Source organism: Chiloscyllium plagiosum, chromosome 10, assembly GCF_004010195.1.
Source record: "Chiloscyllium plagiosum isolate BGI_BamShark_2017 chromosome 10, ASM401019v2, whole genome shotgun sequence".
In the NCBI taxonomy this organism is placed as follows: Eukaryota; Metazoa; Chordata; class Chondrichthyes; order Orectolobiformes; family Hemiscylliidae; genus Chiloscyllium; species Chiloscyllium plagiosum.
The window spans coordinates 86,251,243-86,273,801 of record NC_057719.1 but is presented as its reverse complement, the minus strand read 5'-3'; the positions used below and the strand labels follow the sequence as shown (position 1 = coordinate 86,273,801).

Sequence of the window (22,559 nt, the reverse complement as noted above, 5' to 3'; positions counted from 1 at the left end):
CAGTAGCTTTGATCACCATTCAGATTTGAAAGAGTAATTTTTAATCAGTGGTTTCAGCCAGATGAAATACTGGACCAAGTAGATAATCCTGTAATTTTTGATAATGGTTTGAATTTACAGGAGAGTGAAGAAGATCTTGGCTTGTGGAAGGAGCAGTTTCATGAATTTATTGACATCAAAATCAATGGTAAGCAGTATTATGTCTGTGGTAAAAACAATGACTGCAGATGCTGGAAACCAGATTCTGGATTAGTGGTGCTGGAAGAGCACAGCAGTTCAGGCAGCATTCAAGGAGCAGCAAAATCGACGTTTCGGGCAAAAGCCCTTCATCAGGAATAAAGGCAGAGAGCCTGAAGCGTGGAGACATAAGCTAAAGGGGGCTGTGGGTGGGGAGAAAGTAGCATTGAGTACAATAGGTGAGTGGGGGAGGAGATGAAGGTGATAGGTCAGGGAAGAGAGGGTGGAGTGGATAGGTGGAAAAGGAGATAGGCAGGTAGGACAAGTCCGGACAAGTCATGGGGACAGTGCTGAGCTGGACGGCAGAGCGGGAGGGGGAGTTGAAATGTTGGGCCACAGGGCGGTGTGGTTGATTGGTGCGGGTGTCCCGGAGATGTTCCCTAAAGTGCTCTGCTAGGAGGCGTCCAGTCTCCCCAATGTAGAGGAGACCCGCATGGGGAGCAACGGATACAATAAATGATATTAGTGGATGTGCAGGTAAAACATTGATGGATGTGGAAGGCTCCTTTAGGGCCTTGGATAGAGGTGAGGGAGGAGTTGTGGGCGCAGGTATTACTTCTGTATTAAGTTGACAATCTTTTACTTGATTGTATCTTCCATCATGCTTCTGGCTGTTACCAGTGTATCACCGCATCAAAAGTTAAACATTGCTGAAAGAAGACTAGAAGTTGAAGTTCTTTTTAGCAATGTTTATGATCTGTAGTGTCAAGTATTAATGTACATAAAAAGCTGCACAGAAACAGTTCAGTTTGTGACTGGGCTAAATGCACAATCTACACAGGACAGGTTTCCTTTCGTAAGTAATTTATTTTACACTTCTTCTTGAATGATGTCCAAAATGAATGCTTTCATCTTGACTTTTACCAACACAGTTCAAGTGGCAACAAAGACAAAACAGCATTCTGATTGACTAAGCTTTTTTTTTCTTTTGTAGTCTTGATTTAACATATTGGTGTTTATCTGAGCCTTGCCCACTGTTTGGGAAACTATGTTCCCAGATCAACAAAGTCAAGTCTCTGTCGTTTTATTGCATGCATGGGTCTCACAAGTGCACAGTTATTCTGCAGTTCTGGCTGGACACAGAAGCAAAATAGCCATATAAGCTGAACAAATCAAGATTGTGCATTGTTGTATCACTTCTACTATAATGCAAGCAGCCTTCCTTTCATGGTAACTGTAGGGTATCTGACATCATCTCTATATTTGGAAAAGCATGCAGGAATAAATTAGGCATGTAAGAACTTTACCACATAACCAAGTTGCCATTTAGTCTGCATTTGGTTTGGAGAATCAGATTGGCAAAGGTAGTCTCAAAAATGGGTTCATAGAATGTTTTTTGGATTTTTCTTCAATCCATATATTCTACACCCCAACCAAACAGCAGCCTAGATATTTTCTAATCAATCTTTCAGAGATCTTATGGTGCACCTCTGGAGTAGATGGGGCTTGAACCCAGGACTGGTTCATCGGTAGGAACATTACTAATGTATTCTAAGAACCCCAGAAGCAGACTATTCTAGACCTGTAATATGCAAAGAAATAGAATTGATCTGTAACCTCAATATAAAAAAAGATGTTATCTCTTTAAAAGTTTCTTCTAATTAGATATCTTGCAGCAGGGATAACAAGGCAATCAACTTGTAAACCACTGATCAACTGTTATGTTAACTCTGAATTGTGATCAAATTCCACTTAGTGTCAATTTTTAATTCAGAGATGCATATCTTAAAAGTCTGCTTGAGGACATCCAAGGGAAATTTGCTGGTTTCAGTTTATTTGGATGTTTGCTGAGAAATGTTTAGTGCAATTTGGATTGATGTTTGTGTTGACACTCAGTGAGAGAAGATAGCCAAAGTAAATGACAGATAGCTAGGCCTGCACTGTAAACAGAGAAAAAGCTATTTGGACTGCTGATAATCTTAAATCTCAGTTTGGCTTTTTTATGACAGAACAGACATTTTAATATTTGGTCTAGCTTATATGTAATTGAAAATCTGCAGCAGTCCTCAAAAAGTCTCGCCATTGTAAAAAAAAGCAACCAACAGATTAGTTCGGAAGTATTGAGATCGAGCCAGAACAGAGATTGAAATTTCCACAATGTAGAGATAATTTTTATCTCTGGGTCATTTGAACTGAAGAGAATTAAGCATTTCCAGAAGACTCTGTCATACCTATTAGATATCCCTACATAAGTAAACACAAATAAATTTAAGACTTATAGGGAAAAGGCATATGTAAAATAAGGAGAGAAACTAAAAATATGACATATACAGTGATAACCTAAGACTGCAGGCATTCTCAAGTTGCAAACGGGTCCTGTTCTGGTTACCATTCGCAAATTGGGATACAATGTGGGACAGTGTAAAAAACCTTTCATAATTACAGGCAATGTCTATGTGTTGGGTTTTTAAAATTACGAGATGTTATTTCTAAGATGTTGTGATCGCTGTTTCTGAGGGGATTTTTTTACTCAGATCAGTTATTAAACCTGCCTCATTACCTACCTTTAAATCCAATGTATCCTGATCCCTGGTTGGATCCATAGCATATTATTCTAGGTAACTGTCCCTAATACACTTTAGGAATTCTTCTTCATGGCTAACTCTGCCAATCAGACAAACACAACCTACAAGAACATTAAAGTCACCCATGACTTTACCATGCCTTCTTTCCATGCTCTCACTATCTCCTGAAGTATGCTGTGTCCCACCCTGTAGCTACTCTTGGGGCTGAAAGACTTTTTTTATGTTCATTCATGGAATGTGGCATCATTGGCCAGGGCAGCATTTATTGCCTATACCTTGTTTAAGAGTCAACCACATTTCTGTGGAGTCACATGTAGGCCAGTCCAGGTAAGGATGGCACTTTGCTTCCCTAAATGAGATTAGTGAGCCAGTTGAGGTTTTCCAACAATAATAGATGCATTCATGGTCATCATTAGACTCTTAATTCCAGACTTTTAAAAAAATTGCATTAAAATTCTACCATCTACCATGGCAGGATTCAAACCCTGGTCTCTAGGACATTACCTATATCTCTGGATTAATATTCTAGTGATAATATCAGTAGGCCATCACCTCCCCTCATATAGGTCATTAATATGTATGCACACACAGGAAAAGCAAGCACCAGTACTGACCTCAAAGTATCTCTACTACAAACCACCCTCAGTCCAAATAAAATCCATTTGTCCGAACACACTGTTCCCTATAACTCCACCAAGCTTGTGCCCCTATTGCTAATGTGTCTTTTCTTCTATTTTATGCTGTTGTATGGCATTGTATCAAAAGCCTTTTAGAAATAGCCACACTACATCTGCAACCCATATGAACCCTCTGTTGCCTCTTCAAGTTAATTGGACATGATTTACCCTTAACAAATATATGCTACCTTTCTTTAATCAACTTGCTTTTGCCCAAACAATTTTTAATTTTTCCCAAATTATCACTGTGCAGTCAAGTCTTTTTGACTTTGTGGCTCTGTCTTATGGAAAGAAAGTAAAGTTTTGCTTGTTTGCAAGAGAGTGAATTTTAAAAGAGTATTGGTATAGATGTTTTTTTAAAAAATCTGAATTCCTTTACATTATTTTCCCTCCAACTATAGGCCCAACATCTGTTGGCTTGGATTTCTCCCTGCATGGCTTCGAGTATGTTTATGGAATTCCAGAGCACACAGAGAACTTACGGCTGAAAACTACAAGGTGGGAACTGCCAGAATTGAGAAGAGTAACCCGAGTCTTGTAACAAGTGACTGACTGTGAAAGAGATTCTTCCAGACTTGTGATCATCCCAAGGTTCCACTTTTGTTCAGTTCAGCATGCATTAATTGAAACCAATCAGGGATTACTTCAAAAAGAAGCAAGTGTTTGGAATAGTGATTGATTTACCTCTGGGGAGAGAGTAGGGTTATTCTGCCACTTCAGAACTCTCTTCTTTCCAACTTGCTTTATTTCAAACTCTCCAGTTTATTTTTATCCTATTCTTTTAAAGTGCTAACACCAGCTGAGTACAGTTCCATTGCTACCAATCTCCCTCTCTACTCACTCAAGCAACTGTGCTTCATGGGTGACCGTAACTGATCATTGTTTTATGCCATCATAACTTCTTCCAGTATAATTTATTAAGTACCATCAGAAAGTGTAACAATGAATGATTAGCTCTCCCCTTCCCACCATTCCCACTCATTTTAGAACTCCTGCCATTTCTATAATCTCTACCAGCAGTTGTGACTTAGACAAAACTGTACTTGGGGCTTAAACCTGATTTGGATGGCCCAAAAACACATATAAAATGTGATGTACAAACTGAATCTTCGCGAAATGACTGATACATGACTGCAGTGAGTCATTAGTCATAGATGTCAAGGGAAACACGTCTTCACACTTCTATAAATTAAGAATAACTAAACAATCATTGTTTGATTGATTTTATATATTTGCAGTCAAGAAGATCCCTACAGATTGTATAATCTGGATGTATTTGCATGTAAACTCCACAGTCGAATGGGAGTGTATGGCTCTGTACCTCTCCTCCTTGCACACAAACAAAACCAAACCATGGGGATTTTCTGGCTGAATGCTTCTGAGACACTGGTGGATATCAGCCTGAACACAGAGAATAAGGTGGGTGTAGGATTTCTATTGGCTGAATATGTGGAATAAATTGTGATTGAGTGATGTTCCAGTATGTAATGTGCTTCATGTTATGTGTAATGATCCAATTTGAGAAATGACAATTTAAATAATGCCTTTCATGACCTTGGGTATCTCAAAATGAGTCACAGCCCAATGATAATTTTTGAATTCCAGTCATGGTTGTAGTTTAAGGAAAGGCAACAGCTAATTTCCACTCTGCAAACTCCACAATCAGCAATTATACAAATGACCAGGCAGCCTGTGTTGGCCATGCTGATCGAAGAATTAATTTTGGCTCGGGAACCAGTGGAGCATCTTGATTCCTCTTTGCCCAAAAGTGAAGAAATTTTTTTATCCACCTATTTAAAGCAAATGTTTCTCAGTTTGATAATTCTTGAAAGATATCACCTGCAACAGAACAACACTTCCTGAATACTGTTCTGAAGTCTGAGACAGATGCCTGCTCAGATATCTGGAGTGGAACCTGAATGCATTGCCTTTTAACTTCAATAAAGCCGGCACCTTAAAAACTCAAGTTAGCACTGCTGCCTCACAGCGCCAGAGACCTGGGTTCAATTCCCGACTCAGGCGACTGACTGTGTGGAGTTTGCACATTCTCCCCGTGTCTGCGTGGGTTTCTTCCAGGTGCTCCGGTTTCCTCCCACAGTCCAAAAATGTGCAGGTTAGGTGAATTGGCCACGCTAAATTGCCCGTAGTGTTAGGTGTAGGGGAATGGGTCTGGGTGGGTGCGCTTCGGCGGGTCGGTGTGGACTTGTTGGGCCGAAGGGCCTGTTTCCACACTGTAAGTAATCTAATCTAATCAATGACCAGATCTTGAAATGACATTAGCCATTTCAGCAAAATCCATAGTGAATTTGCCTATTTTTCCAGTTAAAGAGAGTGTAGATTCTAGACAGACAGACATTTCATGATGAAGCATCACAGTACAATTCACAGAGCATGATCAAACCATGACATTAAGCTATGAAAGGAGATAGTAGATCAGTGTAAACAAAAGCTTTGTCAAAGAGATAGGTTTTAATAGAGGGAAGGGAGATGTAAGAATGAAATTCCAGAGCTTATGGCTTAGGAAACTGAAGATACAACTACAAATGGGAAAGTACGAGAGACAGAATTAGATAAGCACAGACATCTCAGAGGGTTGTGGGGTTAGAGAGTATTATGGCAAAGGTAAAGTTGTGATTGTCCCAGTGGACAATAAGATTGTTCTATCATTATAACTGATGGTGAGTTTAAACATGGACGTGTTGCTACTCAATTTCCATAGTCTTTAGCTGTTCTGCAGCCACAGTGACAATAACACTTGCAAATGCCTGGATCCATTGGTGACAGTTACAATGAGCCTATGTGGAAAATGTCAAAGACAAGCACCACCTCAGGAATGTAATCATTCGCCAGTAACAGTACACACACAAATGATAGTTTACCGGAGTCCTCAATACTATGGGAAATGGAAGCCTCCAATAAGGAGAGCCATGGGATGCCTTTCCATTAATCTTTTACATAGCACACCTTATTCAGAAGTATGCTGAAGAAGCAATGTTTTGTATAAGCAGTAGTAGATGTAAATGGGATAGAATCACAAATATTGTTCCCCAGGCCACTACATGACCCAAGAATCTACTGACTGTAGATTGTAAATATGGGGCACAAGCAATCCTGTGGTCTACAATTCCCAAAATATACTCCAAGGTCAAGTCGATAACACAAGAATGGCAGCATTTATAGAGTCGTAGAATCATAGAGCTGTACAGCACAGAAACAGACTCTTCGGTCCAACCCGTCCATGCTGACCAGATATCCCAACCCAATCTAGTCCCACCTGCCAGTACTTGGCCCATTTCCCTCTAAACCCTTCCCGTTCATATACCATTCTGATGCCTTTTAAATGTTGCAATTGTATTAGCCTCCATGTACCACCCTCTGCGTGAAAACGTTGTCCCTTAGGTCTCTTATATCTTTCCCCTCTCACCCTAAACCTATGCCCTCTAGTTCTGGACTCCCCCACCCTCGGGACTCCTCCAACCCTGGCAACATCTTTGTAAATCTTGTCTGAACCCTTTCACATTTCACAACATCTTTCCTATAGGAAGGAGACCAGAATTGCACAAAATATTCCAAAATTTGGCCTAACCAATGTCCTGTACAGCCACAACATGACCTCCCAACTCCTGTACTCAATACTCTGACCAATAAAGGAAAGCATACCATACACTACCTTCACTATCCTATCTACCTGCAACTCCACTTTCAAGGAATAAGAACTTGCACTCCAGGGTCTCTTTATTCAGCAACCCTCCCTCGGGCCTTACCATTAAGTGTATAAATCCTGCTAAGATTTGCTTTCCCAAAATGCAAGACCTCACATTTATCTAAATTAAACTCCACCTGCCACTTCTCAGCCCATTGGCCCATCTAATCAAGATCCTGTTGTAATCTGTAGTAACCTTTTTCGCTGTCCACTACATCTCCAAGTTTGGTGTGTTCTACAAACCTACTAACTATACCTCTTATGCTCACATTTTATGTAAGAGCTGACCCAAGAAAGGCAACATTGCATGTAAGGATATGTTGTGATATGCTTATAGTCCAGTGTATGAGAAAAGCTGCTCTAGGTCCTCATGTCGTCTATATGACCTTGGAATGTCTTTTGGGAATTATGGACTGAAGATGGCACTTAATAAATCACCTGTGATTACATCTCCATGTCATGCAAAGGCATCTGTCTAAGAGTTACATTCTATCTGTATAGTCTGTGAGCTGGCAAAAATGACTAAGGTAAGGCAAAGTAATTATATATGTGTAAGATGTGTGATTTACATTTTAATATCATTTAATTTAAAGTTTGGATTTTGAATTAGTGGCTTGTGTCTTTTGGTCTGAGAGTTTGAGAGGGTTTAGTTATTAAGTTGTCAGTATATCTCGAGCTATTATATTTTGGAAACCAGTTTGAGAAAGGGATCTCTTAGTGAATATTTGTTTGCATTGGGAGAATTTTATGAGTAAATAGAGTAAACATTGAAAAACATTTGCCTGCTTGCAGTTAGAAGGATCAAGAATTGATTAGTAGAAAAAGCTTTGGTCACTTCACTAAAGTCCTGATTGAAGGTAAATGTAAGAACATGATTCTGGAACAAGGAGTTAATTCAGAAATGATACAAACAAGTTGTCTTAGTATAAGGATTTAGTGTGAACTTTTCAGACCAGAAGTGTTTGGTTAGAATCATGTAGGGTTTATTTGCAGCAGAGTAAGTCTAAGTCTGCTTATGCCCGAAACGTCGATTCTCCTGTTCCCTGGATGCTGCCTGACCTGCTGTGCTTTTCCAGCAACACATTTCCAGCTCTGATCTCCAGCATCTGCAGACCTCACTTTCTCCTCAAAGATTTCAACCTACTTGTAAGAATACTCAAGCTCGAAACAATCATGAGTGGAAATTGAAAGTAACAAGTCTGAATTTTCTTTAGTGTTTGTGCACTGTAAAGGGATGCTGTTAGGACATGTGGTATTGTACTTATACTCTGTGTTTCAAAAGTTTTCAAATTATATATAAAACTTGGTTTATTCTACTTTTATTGCGAAAACCAGATCTGCAGCATTGCACACTTGTGTTTTAGTGAAATACTACCTTGTTAGAATAAATTTTAATTTTTTAAAACATTTATCAAGCCAGAGTTTAGTCTGAGGTGTCCTGTATCATAACATCCAGATCATAACATCCCGATCAGAATTGCGAGTTCAGAAACTAAGCATGCAACTGACTCCTGGTGAAATGGGATCTTTGAATACTGCGTATTGTTCAGAATCTGTTGAGTACATCTTTGCCAAATGCTTTGCAAAAGTCTAAACAAATTGCTACATTATCCAGCATACTACCTATATCTGTGGAAAGACCTCAGAGAAATCAAGAAAGTTTGTCTGGTGAAATCTTCTTATTCCTGGGCGCAAAGACTTGAACAAATAATATAAATGGACACTTCAATACAATCCTGAAGGAGCGTGACTGTATTGGAGGTGAATGCTTTTGGGGAAAAATTATGTCCCATCAGGTTTGTCATCTGTTTTGCACTGGTGTTCTGGCCAACATTAATCTCTTAACCAGCACCAGTTTGATGACTGGCAGTTAACAAAGTGAGCTCACACTGGCTGGTGGCATAGTTGATAGTATATGATGATGGGATAGTGGTCCGGAATAAGACAAGAAAGTAAAGCCAATCACTGAAACTGTTGTAATTCTTAATTATTTTTAACATGTTTGGATAATATAGAAATTAACTTATTTTTGAAATCAACAAGCATAAAATGTTAAATATACTAAGATCAATTCAATTTCCTGCTCCTATAACTTGTATCCTCCAAGCTGACAAATGAGCATTATTTGCTACTTACCAACAATACTCTCCTTACCTAATGCTCATGAAGTGCACTGAAAATGTTTGGGAGGCATGCTCTGTTGTGAAGTGGGAGTATTTGAATGAAGGCAGCAGAATAAAGGTATACTTAAGAATCTGTATGTAGATTTAATGAAGGATCTAATAACTGAACATTTTTTTAATAGACTTCCTTGGGCAAGACAAAGAAATTAAAGACTGATGATGATGTGTTACCAAGGACAGATGTACGGTGGATGTCTGAGAGTGGGATAATTGACGCATTTATTTTAATGGGTCCCAGTGCTTTTGATGTTTTCAGTCAATACTCAAGGCTCACAGGTAGGAGAGTGCTTGACTGCAAGGAAGTAAGATATGTCTCTATTGCTGGAAATATGAAGTAAAGACCTTTATCCACCTCTGATGAATAATAGTAAACCTGAAGCTTTCATTTTGTGTAGATGTTGCTTGACTAGTTTAACATTTCTAGTAGTTGAACCCAATACAGTCCTCATCAAATATTTGCATTCTTTATTTGGAATTTTTGGATGAATGAGCAGGAGCAAATTAACTTTGGAATTCTGTTTTGTTCAAATCTGTAGCATGCATGATGCTGTATTTATGGGATTGAATTTGTGGAGTTGAATTTTTTTTTACAAATATCCTGAAAGCTTTACTGTTTGGCTTGTATAATAATCTTTTCCTTGGTCTCCAGGTCTTCAGGCATTTCCTCCTCTGTTTGCATTGGGTCACCACCAATGCCGCTATAGCTATAGGGATGAAAATGATGTTGAACAAGTAGATGCTGGCTTTGACATGAATGACATTCCTTATGATGTTATCTGGCTGGATATTGACCACACTGAAGGGAAACGGTATTTTACCTGGGACAGGTCAAAATTTCCTAGACCTCGAGAAATGCAAGAACACCTACGATCTAAAGATCGGAAGGTAAGTGAGGCAGAATATAATCAGGTCATTACACAGCATGTAGATGCCAGCCACATACTTGTACAGTGCAGACTTAGAGGACTGTATGGTTCTAGAGGAGTAGTGAACTGTTTTGTAACCGACACAGTGAATGCTTAAGAAACTTAACAGGTCTGGCAGCAACTGTTGTGATAGAGTTAAGGTTTTGAGTCTGGTATGACTGTTCTTAAGAACAGTTCTGAAGGGCAGTCCCACTGGATCTGAAACCTTAACTATAGCTCTCTGTAGAAGCTGCCAAACCTACTGAGTATCTCCAACATTCTCTATGATTATTTCAGATTTCCAGCATCTGCAGTATTTTATTTTTGTATTAGAGAACTGTTTTGCCGAAAGGTGACTGCTCGTGGTGAGATCTATTTCCAATGGACTGGCCATGCTCTGTTATTTTTCCCAGTAGCCACGCCAAGTCTATTCAGTAAATGATCAATGAGAATATAAGGCTAAACCCAATTCTGTGCCTCACAGAACCTTTCCAGCAGAGGCAATTGATAAGTTAGTCATGACTGGAGAATACTGGATGATTTAACAATCAGATCTGCTGGAATGTATCTTATTCAATGAGAACAGGAATCACTTCTGGGACTTATCTACTCCATATTATGTCACAAAGATTGAATCTGTTTTATTTCTATTTTAAAAAATTGGTCCCTGGTTTCTGCTTGAACAACAGGAACATGGAAATGCATGTGAGAATTTTACAATCTGGCTCAACAATTCCTGAATGAGAGTTCTGAAAGTTCAAGATTGGAATATCTATAATATCTTAGCCTATATTTTTCAATCAGTAAAGGCAGCATCTGTTTGTTTTTTTTCTTTACCTTTGATTGCGGATTGAAATAAGAATATGGTGCTATCTTCAGTCTCATTACATTTTTCATTTACTATTTTATTTACTTATATTAAAGCTATCTCGTACCTACCTTTCAGATGGTTTCAGTTTTCTTCATATCACTTATATTTTGTTCTCACCTGTAGCTGTTTTTAAGGGAGCCACGTTACTCAGCACCCTCTTTCCCTAAACTTAGTTTTAAAATAATCTTTAGTGTTGTCTTCAATATCCCTGGTGAGAGTTTTCTTTATTATTCATTCCTGGGATGTTAGCATCACTGGCAACACCAGGGTTTGTTGCTGTTGAGCAGGTGGTGGTGAGCCACCTTCTTGAACTGCTGTAGTCCATGGTATTTAAATACACGTACAGTGCTGTAAAGTAGGGAGTTCAGTATTTTGACTTCGCAGCAGTGAAGGAACAGTGATGTCTTTACAAGGATGTGCCTTGGAAGAAAACATGTATATTGAGGTGTCCTTGTGCAATGTCCGCCTCCGTACTTCTGCAGAGAGCAGGTTCTGAATTTGGAAGTTGCTGTTAAAGGAATCATGGTGAATTGCTGCTGTGCATCTCACAAATGATGCACACTTCTGCCAGTGTGCAGTGGTTATGACGAAGTTAAGTGTTGCTATGTTTGAGATGATATAAGCATCTTATTGTAGGAGCTGCACTTAGGCAAGCGCTGCTTCTGTATCCGAGAGGTTGTGAAGCGTTCTGCAAAATGTGCAGTCATCACTGATATCTTCACTTCAGACCTCAGGTTGAAGGGAGATTATTGATGAGGCATTTGAAGTCTCTATCCTGGGAACTCCTACAATGGTGCTTGAGGCCTCTAACAAGCACAGTCATCTTCTTTTGTGTTTGGTAAAACTCCAACCAGTGGAGAGTTTCCTGTTGATTCATATTAGCTAGAATGTTTTCCTCTTTTGTCCCACAACCAGTCAAAAGCTGCTTTGATGTCAAGGGCTGTCACTTGCAACTCAGGAAGCCAATACTTTGGCAACATCTGGATTTATGATATTGCAAGTTCAGAATTCAAGGGGATCCGGTGGAACCCAACAGTGAGCAGCTTGTTGCTGATTAAGTGCTACTTGTTAGCACTGTTGACAAAATGATTCATCACTTTGTCGATGTTTGAGAGTGATCGATCTGTTTGGATGTGTTCTGAATTTTCTGAACAGGATATTTTGAGGCATTTCCATATTGTCAGTTAAATATAATCCTGTATTGATCATAATGATAAAGTTGTATGACCATGAAGTTACACATTGTGGTTGAATATAATTTTGATGCTATTGATGATTTACAGTTCTGTATGCATGCCCAGCTTTCAACTGCTTGATCCATTCTGATCTTATATAGCATGTGGACATAGGACATTTACAGGAATGGTAATGGTGGTTGCTAGCACATTGTCTTTCAGGCATGATTCAATGAGTATGACTGTCATTGTGTTGATTGGCGAGTCTGTGGAATGCCCATCTTGAACTTAGCACATATCCCAGATGTTAATGAGAATTTTGAATGGTTAACTGTTCTTTCATTAAATTCGTTCATGGGACGTGAGTGTCAGTGGCTAGGCCAGTGTTTATTATCCAGTCCTAATGGCCAGAGGGTCATTATGAATCACACATTGTTGTGGATCTAGAGTCACATGTAGGCCAGACGTGAGAAGATGGCATCATTCGACATTTTTATATTCCAGATTTTTAACCTAACTATTGACTTCAGAGTTCACATTTGCATTGCTGGGCTTTGAATCCAGGGCCCCAGAATGTTGCTTGGATTACTGGACAAGAGACAAAACCACTACACAGTTGCCTTCCCAGGGATATGACTTTGTTGTTTCTGCTGCCATTTCTTATAATTTTATATTATCTCTCACTTCATTTACTGATTGGTTACAGAAGAATGCTCTTGCCCTTCAGGATATATACAAATCTTCTTCTTAACTGAAAACTTCTTTGAACATCTTCACACTGTTCATCTATATTTTTACTAATTAACAGTTCAGACCACCATACAGTGGTCAATGTCTGCCTCATCTGTTCATAGTCAATCTTATTAAAACTTGTTCATTCTCCTTTAGGTTTCAAACTGTAAAAGTAGTGAGGAAATAAGGGCATCTGAGATCCCGGTGAATAAGCAGAACGGTGTATCTACTGAATTGATGAGGTTAAAGAATGGAGAAATAAACAACATAGGGCTGAGAAATGGGTTCATCTAATATGAGATACAGAAAATGAAATAGAGGGAAGTAAAATTGAATTTTTGAGAGATACAAGAGGCAAGGAAAAGTAAGAACTTAAAAAAAAAAGCAATTTGCCGTTTTTTTGGGACTTGCTAAATTTCCCCAATCTATGTGGAAAACGAAGTTCATCTCATTTTCCAGTATTTATGCATCCTGTTACATTATCACTGCTAGGTAGTCTGTAGACAACACATACGAAAATCTTCCATTTTTTTCTCTCTTTTGTTCCTCGAGTCAACCTACCGAGAGACTTACTGCTGCTTTTCGCTCCTGATAATGCCCCCTTTTTCTAATGTTGTACTTTAGGTTTGAAACTATTTTGTCTACTTTATCAAGATTACTGTACTTCTTTTCCAACTTCCTTGTCCTCTTTAAGTACCTTATCATAAATTAGAATATTTGTCTCCCAGCTATGTCAAAATTGTAACCAAGATTCCATGATGGTCACTCTTTTGTGGAGTCCTCCTTGGCTCAGAGGATAGCAATGTTGCCACTGGGTCTGAATGTGGTGGGTTTAAATCGCACTTAAGGACTTTCGCACAAGAGTCTAGGCTGACGCTAATGCAGTATATTTCAGATGAGATGATAAACTGAGGCCCATATGCTCTCTCAGGTTAATTTGAAAGATTCTATTACACCGTTTTGAAGAAAAGCAAAGGAGTTCACCTTGTATCCTAAGCAATATCTATCCTCAACCAGCTGATAATGAGAACTGCTGTTTGAAAATTGGCTGCTGTGACTCTTGCATTATAAAGTGACTACTGCTCAAAAGTACTTTTTGATTATAAAGCACTTTGAGGCTTTAACCTGGTAATATAAATTCAGGTCTTTGTTTCTTAATATTCTTCAAGCTGGATTTATACTTTTATTTCTGTTCTTTTACTTTGTTCAGTCTAATTTAAACTTGCCTTCTATTTTTGCACAATGCAATTTTTTCATTACTTTTAACTTGGTACATTTCTTGATTTATATCATTCAGACATAATTTTTTTTACTTTTGTACATCCAAAAGTACTCTGCAGCCAACAAAGTACTTTTGAAGTTTAATCACTGCTGTAGAATCCGCAACAGCCTGTTGCATGCAACAGACAAAAGAAAGCTAATAATGTTTGTTAAGGGATAAATGTTGGCCTGGAGATTTGAAGAACTCCTTTACTGTTTGTTGAATAATGGATCTTTTACAACCACCATAAAACAATAGATGAAGCAATAGTTTAATGTCTCATCTAAAAATTTAAAAATCACACAACACCAGGTTATAGTCCAACAGGTTTAATTGGAAGCACACTAGCTTTCGGAGCGATGCTCCTTCATCAGGCTCCTTCATCACTATCACCTGATGAAGGAGCGTCGCTCCAAAGGCTAGTGTGCTTCCAATTAAACCTGTTGGACTATAACCTGGTGTTGTGTTATTTTTAACTTTGTACACCCTAATCCAACACTGGCATCTCCGAATCATGTCATCTAAAAATGACTGTGTAGCTTTCTTCAGTACTGAAGTAGTACTGCTTGATATGGTTTCGTACTCAGGTACCTGGAGCACAAACTTGAATCCATAACCTTCTTACTTAGGCTTTCACTGAGTCAAGATGGACAGCAGATGGATAGCTGTCCAGATTGCAATTGCACATAGTCTCACCAATACCACCCACCCTTTCCTCCCTGCATTGTTGGATAGCTGAGCATGACTCATTGTTGAAGATGTAGGTAGAGAATAGTAACCTGTTTATAGTTCCAGAAGTCTCCTGACAATTATTGAGTAAATCAGCACTTTCAGAGGATGAAAGGAAACCTGAGGCAGTATAAAATGCACCATACCATTCCTTTAGATAAGCATTTACTCAGTTTGTAGAGATCATTGTGTTTTCTTATGTCTCCAGCTAGTTGTTATCATTGATGCTCACATCAAAGTAGACAAGAAGTACCCATTCTACTGTGAAGCCAAATCCAAGAAGTACTTTGTCATGGATAAAGATGGTGAGGAGTACCACGGCTCCTGTTGGCCAGGTAAGGAAACAGTGAAACTTCTTAGGTGATTAACATTTTCTGGGGTTTTTTTTGTACTTTGTAAGTGTGCAGTAATATTTGTTCCACAATATTCAGGCATCAAACCTGACAAAATATGCGTGGGTGGAATTTTCTCTGTATTTTGCATTGCTTTAATTGCCTGTTACTCGTTCACTTGACACACTCGTTCCCTCCCTCTCTCTTTGATGTCAGCCTCTGCTCAGTGGTGAAGCTCTTGCATCTGAGTCAGAAGGTTTTGAGTTCAAATCCTGTTCCAGAAACTTGAATGTGTAACCTAGACTTTGCGGATGTGAGTTCTTTCCATCAGCATTCAACTTCAGCTGATATCACAAGAAACAAATTGCCTGGCTATTTAGTTTATGATTTGTGAGACTTTAATGTGTGAAAAGTGGATGTGGCCATTATCTCCTTTATGCTTAGATATTTTTGGATCTGCTGATGTCATGATAGGTCTGAACTGGTTGATGAAAAATATTAGTACATTCTAATTCTGTTTCCTAGAAGTGTGATTTGCTGCTGGTTTCATAGTATGGATTCTCCAAATTCTGCTTTGGTCCAGGTATATCAAGAATTAAGTATCTTGCTGTCCACTCCCATCATGAGTGTCAGGTTTTTGCAAGATGTGAATAAACAGGAATTTCTTTTTGTATTTTTGTGCATTATTAGGTGTGTCAGCCTACTTAGACTTCACAAATCCCATAGTCCACAACTGGTATGCCAACAAGCACGGATTGGACCAATACAAGGTAAGTATTTTAAAATATTTATTGTCGCAGTTGAAGATTGCAGAGGAAAGGAGGTGAGACTGTAAATAGGGGACGCCAGACTGGTTTTTGACTGTAGAAGAGAAGACAAAAGAAGGGATTTACATTATTTCATAACTTTGAGGCAGAATATGTTAGAGTTCGAGACAGTGTGGCATCTTTTAATTTAAGTATGGTGTCATTGAAGGGGTGAGAAACATATAGACTTTCTGGGGAGAGGAGGAGATTCAGACGAACAGTCGTCATAAAAATGTGGATAAAATCAAGGGGGTTGAGGTGGAAGTTGAAAGGTTTGACCCGTCAAGTCACAGATTGTTTATAATCAACCTTTTGAGTTGTGGTATGATAAACCTCTGAAGCAAGTGGGGCTTGAACCCAGGACTCCTGATTCAAAGGTAGGAATACTATCAGTGTGTTACAAAAGCCCTATCTATCAAGTCACTGAACTATATTTTCCACTGCCAAATCGCCTGTGTTACTTTTCTCTTTTATCCTCCACTGATAAGTCACCCATGTTTCTGAATCAGTTACCAGTTTAATCCGGCAAGTCACAGATATTTTGCTAACCAACTTTTCAAAGATGCTGTTATATACCTCTGAGTCCTCTGGTTCAGATATAAGGTCACTAACACCGCGCCACAAGAGACCTCCCAACCACCACTCTCAGATATTTTCTAATCATAAAAATGTAGGAGATAGGAGCAGGAGTAGGCCATTTGACCCCTTAAGCCTGCTCCACCATTCAATATTACCATGGCTGATCATCGAGCTTAATGCACTAATCTCACTCTCCATTGATCTCTTCAGCCATATGAGCTTTGTCAACTTTCTACTTGAAAATGCATATCATTTTGGCCTCAACAACTTTCTGTGGTAGTTAATTCCAAAGGCTTACCACTGTCTGAGTGAAAACATTTCCCCTCAGTCCTAAAAGGTTTACCCCTTCCTTGAACCTTTGGTTCTGGACTTGCCCACCATCAGGGATGTCCTTCTTGCATCTAACCTATCTAGTCCTGTTAGAATTTTATAGGTTTCAATGCGATCTCCCTCATTTTTCTAAATAATGGTGAATGCAATCCTAACTGACTCAATCTTTCCTTCCAGAGTCATAGAGTCATGTACAGCATGAAAATAGACCCTTCAGTCTAATTAGTCCATGCCGATCATAATTCCAAACTAAACCAGTCCCACCTGCCTGTACTTGGCCCAAATATTTCCAAACCTTTCATAATCATGAACTTACCCAAATATCTTTTAAGTGTTGTAACTGTACCTGCATCCACCACTTTCTCATTCCACACACAAACTACTCTTGGTAAAAAAAAAAGTTGCCCCTTAAATCTTTTTTGAACCTTGAAAATATGCCCTCGAGGTTGGACTCCTTGACCCTAGAGAAAAGACTATTGTTGTTCATCTTACCTGTAACCCTCATGATCTTATAAACCTCAAAAAGGTCACCCCTCAACCTCCGATGCTCCAGTGAAAAAGGTCCCAGCCTTTCCAGTTTATTTTTAAAACTCAAGGCCCCCTTCCTGGCAACATCCTGGTAAATGTTTTCTGAACCTTCTCCGTTGTAATAATATCCTTCCTGTAACAGGATTGCACACGGTACTCCAGAAGGGGCATCATCAATACAACCTCAACATGATGTCCCAACTCCTATCCTTAAAGGTCTAAGCAATGAAGGCAAGCATGCTCAATGCCTTCTTAACCACCCTGTCTACCTGTGACGCAAATTTCAAAGAATTATGTACCTGAACCTTATGTCTGTCTGTTCTACAACACTATCCAAGATCCTACCATTAATTGTATAAGTTCTGTCCTTACTTGTACTTTCAAAATGCATTAGTCCTGCCATTCCAGGAATCAGATTTTATTACACACCTTTGGAACAGGTGGTGTTTGAACCTGGATGTCCTGCTCAGTATTAAGGACAGTAACACTGCACCACAATAGTCTTTACCATCAAGTCACAGGTATCTTCTAATCAACCTGCTCAGTGATGGTATTACACATTACTGCAGCAGATAGGTGTCCTGGATTAGACACTGTCACCGCACCACAAGGCCTCAGCGATCAAGACACATGATGATATTTTCAAATTAATCTGTTCAGGAATGTTATTACACACTTCTGGAGCAGGTGAGATTTGAATTCTGTTCTCCTGGCCCAGAGGTAAAAACACTACCACTGAATCTCATTCACCCTTCAACTATCAAGTCACAAGCAAACTGATTTGATCCAACTGCAGAAAATCATGTTTTAAAGCATTGTCCATTTGTTTTTACATTATCAGGAGAAGAGATAAAGTGTTCTAAAAACAGTGTGAACACAAGAAATCAGGGTTACTGCATGTCTGAAGGATCAGCACCAACAAAAACTATGATGACTTTACCTTTTTTTGTGTGAACCCAAGAATTTTGTGAAGGTCATATGTTTCTCCTGTGTGTGAAGTTCTCTGATCTTGCCTGAGTTGTAAGAAAAAGGCAGAAAAGAATCCCATGCAAAAACCAGAGAGGCACAAAATAGATAAGAGCAATAAATATAATAAAGGCAAAATACTGCAGATACTGGAAATCTGAAACAAGCACAGAGAATGCTGGAGAAGCTCAGTACATCTGGCAGTATCCATTAAGACAGAAACATAGTTAATGTTACGAGTCCAGTATGGCTGTTCTTCAGAAATGCACCCAGTGTTTCCAGGGCAACCTCCTTTAGTACTCTGGGATACAGAGGGATACAGATTATTAGCCCTTGGATTATGTCAGCCATTAACTTCATTAATTTCTCGAACAGCATATCTTTTTTTGGTAATATTGATTTTCTTCAATTCTTACTTCATACTAGACACCTGCTTCTCTAATTATTTGTGTCCTCTTTTGTGAAGGCAGAACCAAAGTATATGTTCATTTCTTCTGCCATTACATTGTTCCCCAATGTAATTTCCCCAGTTTCTGACTATAAGGGACCTATAGTTGTCTTTGCTAATTTTTTATGCTAATGATGTGGAGGAGCCAGTGTTGGACTCGGGTGGACAAAGTTAAAAATCACACAACACCAGGTTAGAGTCCGACAGGTTTATTTGGAGGCACTAGCTTTCAGAATGCTGCTCTTTCATCCACCTGATCCATGCACCTTCCAAATAAATTTGTTAGACTATAACCTGGTATTGAGTAATCTTTTGTAAGAAGCTTTTAAAGTTAGTTTTTATGTGTCCTGCAAGTTTGCTCTCATACTTTATTTTGCCCCTCATGATCAAAGTTTTTGTCGTCTTGCTGAATTCTAAACCTCTCCTCTGGCTTCCTACTTTTTCTAATAATTTTATGTCTATTCTTTAGATTAATTTATTTTGTAAGTTATTTTTGTGGCTGATAATATGAACAATTGTTTTAATTAATGTATAGTTTCCTGAAATGTTGTTGATAAATTGGGTGTTTGGGGAATGGTGTACCTCATTCACAAATACTCAGACCTAAACTTTCACAAACAAGGACAGCCTCTCCTTTCATTAACTTTAATAAACTAGGGGAGCCTGTTACAAAAATGGCTCTGAAGGACAACTCCAGATGTCATTTCATTTTCACAGGAATTTTGGTTGGTTTTGGAATGGGTTTTAATTTGCATATTTAAACTTCACAATTTGATTATATCTGACTTTCGCTTCAGTGTTCAAAATGTTGAAAACACAAGTTGCTCACTTTAGACTTGATAAGAGAAAGTCCAAAGCTGCTGGAATCCTTTGGAGAGGTAGGTCTGTTTGTTCCTGTCAGTTGACTTAAATCCATATGTGATCATTCCAGGATTAGTGCTACATGACTCTTTTCACAGCCTTTTGTTATCACAGTCTGATGTCTGTCATTTCATAGTTTGACAACTCCAACCAGCTGTACCCTCTTTGTCCGAGTACTAGGAGTTCCAACGCTTGCCTTTATAAGGAATTCAAGGAAATTAAATGTGGTGAATAGATTTTTATCAATGAGAGTTTTTTTTTCTTAAATAGTTAACCCTTCAAAAGACATTTAGGAACTCCATCTCCTCTGAGTATGGGTCCTGAGACCTGGCCATGGAAGTTCAGTTTGCATGATGTGTGGACACATAATGGTGGACATGGGTTGCCACTAAGTTGACATAGGAAGGATAAAGGGCCATGGTCTATGGGTAGCATAGGTTACTAAGATAGTAGGAACTGGCATGGGTGGGATATGGTAAGTATCCTGAGGTCTCAATCAGCATTTAATATAGCGTTTCACTTCGAAAAGAGACAACCTCATGCTCTCACTGCCTCTCCATCTGGCGGGCAAGACCCAGCCCCTATTTTTAATTCTGCCCAGTATGTTCTTTCAGATCAGAAGATGGCTGCTTTATTTTGGGATCAGAACTAAATTTGCTGATCTCACCAAAGGCAGTCTAGGGTCTATTCCAGTGGAAACTAGCACACCAGTAGTTGGCTTTGTGTGCCATAAGTACACAAATTAGAACTGAACGCTATGCCGTCTGAAAATAATGCATCATATTTGGGGCCAGGATTTCTGGAGTTGTGCCTCAGTGGAAATTGAAACATTTGCTCAGGTATTGCACTTGTTACTATTCAGTGATCTGTGCAAGTGTGTGAACATAAGTTGGGGTTAGATTTGAGCTCATATGGTGCCTTCCCCACAGTAAAATAAACTATGTGAGCAAAGTAAAATTTGTCCTTGATGATGATGGTGAAAGGGATGAAATGACCTATCAGCTCTTTCCAACCCCTGTTCAATTTTCTTCTTAATTTCTTTCAGTTGTATCTGGTAAACTGGTTGCTGATTCATAATTGCCTATTTTATCAAAGACCAGTTTCATCCCAATTACAATTTAGACCCATATATGGAATATTATCACATTGACAAGCTATTGGGGCAAGAAGTGCCCATGGAATGTAATTAAGAGCAAAGAGGAGGAAAAAGAAAGGAGAAAGCAGTTTGTTAATCCATGGAATGCATTTCTGTGTTGCAGGATTCCACAGATATTCTTTTTTTCTGGAATGACATGAATGAGCCAGCTGTGTTTAGTGGACCTGAACTCACTATGCACAAGAATGCAATGCATGCTGGTGGATGGGAGCACCGAGAGATGCACAACCTGTATGGTTTTTATCAGGTAAATGATGTCTTGTGCAACTGGCATATAGATTGTTTTTTGGAGATTGTTGGAGTCCACATTACCAGTAACTGTAGTGGTGGAGAACTAGTAATTCACAGACCAACAAGATGGATTCATTATGCATTGTATCCTGTTCTAACTGGAAATTTATTTTTGTGAATTTTGTACTCATTGAAGTGAGAGATGTTATTAGGAAAAAAGATTTCAACCTTTCTCCATAAGATAAGTTTTTAATCCCAGGAATGAGTCAAGTGAATGCTTTCTGACTTGCTTTAAAAACAATTTTTTTTCATGTAAGGATAAGGTTCTGTCTAATTTTTTCTGGTGTTGTGTGGACCTCCAAAATGCAGCAGCTTCCAGAACTGGCCGTGTGCCTTAAAGGGAACGTTGATAAAGAGATCAAAGCTGTATGTAGTGCTCAACATATGGCCTCAGTAATGCCCTGTACAACTGCAATAAAACTTCCTGACTGTAATATTGCAACCACTTTTAACATAGAATAGTATAGCACAGGAATAGGCTCTTCAGGCCACCATGTCTGTGCTGACCACAATGCCATTCTAAACTAATCTCATCTGCCTGCCATGATTCGTATCCCAGTATTCTCTTAACTTCACATGTCTGTCAAAATGCATTTTAAACATAGTTGTCATATCTGCTTCCACCACCTGCCTTGGCAACATGTTCTAGACATGTAACACTCTCTGCCTAAAAATGCTTGCCTCACGCATCTTCTTTAAACTTTCCCCCTCTCACTTTAAGTCTATACTCCCAAGTATTTGACGCTTCCACTATGGGAAAAAGAAAACAACTCCCACTCTATCTAGCCCTCTCATAATTTCCTCTACTTCTATCAGGTTGCCGCTCAGTCTCCCACACCCTTGTGTAAACAATGCAAGTTTGTCCAACCTCTCCTTATAACTAATACACTCCAATCTGAGCAATATCCTGGTAAATATCTCTTGCTTCCACATCCCTCCCATAGTATGGTGACCAGAACTGTACTCAGTACTCCAAATGTCATCAAACTAAAATTTTCTGTAGTTGCAACATGACTTGCCAACTTTTATACTTGATGCTGCGACTGATGAAGGAAAGCATGTCATAAGACTTATTTACCACCATATCCACTTGTGTTGCCACTTTCAGAAAGCAATGGACTTGCACCCCAAGATTTCTTTGCATATCAATGCTCCTAAAGTTCCTATCATTTATTTTTACTTTCACCTCCCAAAGTGCAACTCCTCACATTTAACTGGATTACATTCCAACTGCTGTTTCTCAGCCCAACTTTGTAACAGATCT

At 39.0% G+C, this 22,559-nt stretch overlaps 1 protein-coding gene across 3 annotated transcripts in view; it reads left to right on the top strand.

Moving 5' to 3' along the window:
- LOC122553854 (neutral alpha-glucosidase C-like) overlaps window positions 1–22,559 on the top strand; it is a 110,657-nt gene that overhangs the window by 41,343 nt on the left and 46,755 nt on the right. For all 3 annotated transcript variants that reach the window (XM_043698273.1, XM_043698272.1, XM_043698274.1), the window contains 8 exons: window positions 121–187; window positions 3,841–3,937; window positions 4,678–4,858; window positions 9,448–9,601; window positions 9,975–10,210; window positions 15,207–15,333; window positions 16,021–16,100; window positions 21,108–21,251. In XM_043698273.1, coding sequence (XP_043554208.1) covers window positions 121–187; window positions 3,841–3,937; window positions 4,678–4,858; window positions 9,448–9,601; window positions 9,975–10,210; window positions 15,207–15,333; window positions 16,021–16,100; window positions 21,108–21,251 — 1,086 coding nt within the window. The remainder of the gene's footprint in view (window positions 1–120; window positions 188–3,840; window positions 3,938–4,677; window positions 4,859–9,447; window positions 9,602–9,974; window positions 10,211–15,206; window positions 15,334–16,020; window positions 16,101–21,107; window positions 21,252–22,559) is intronic.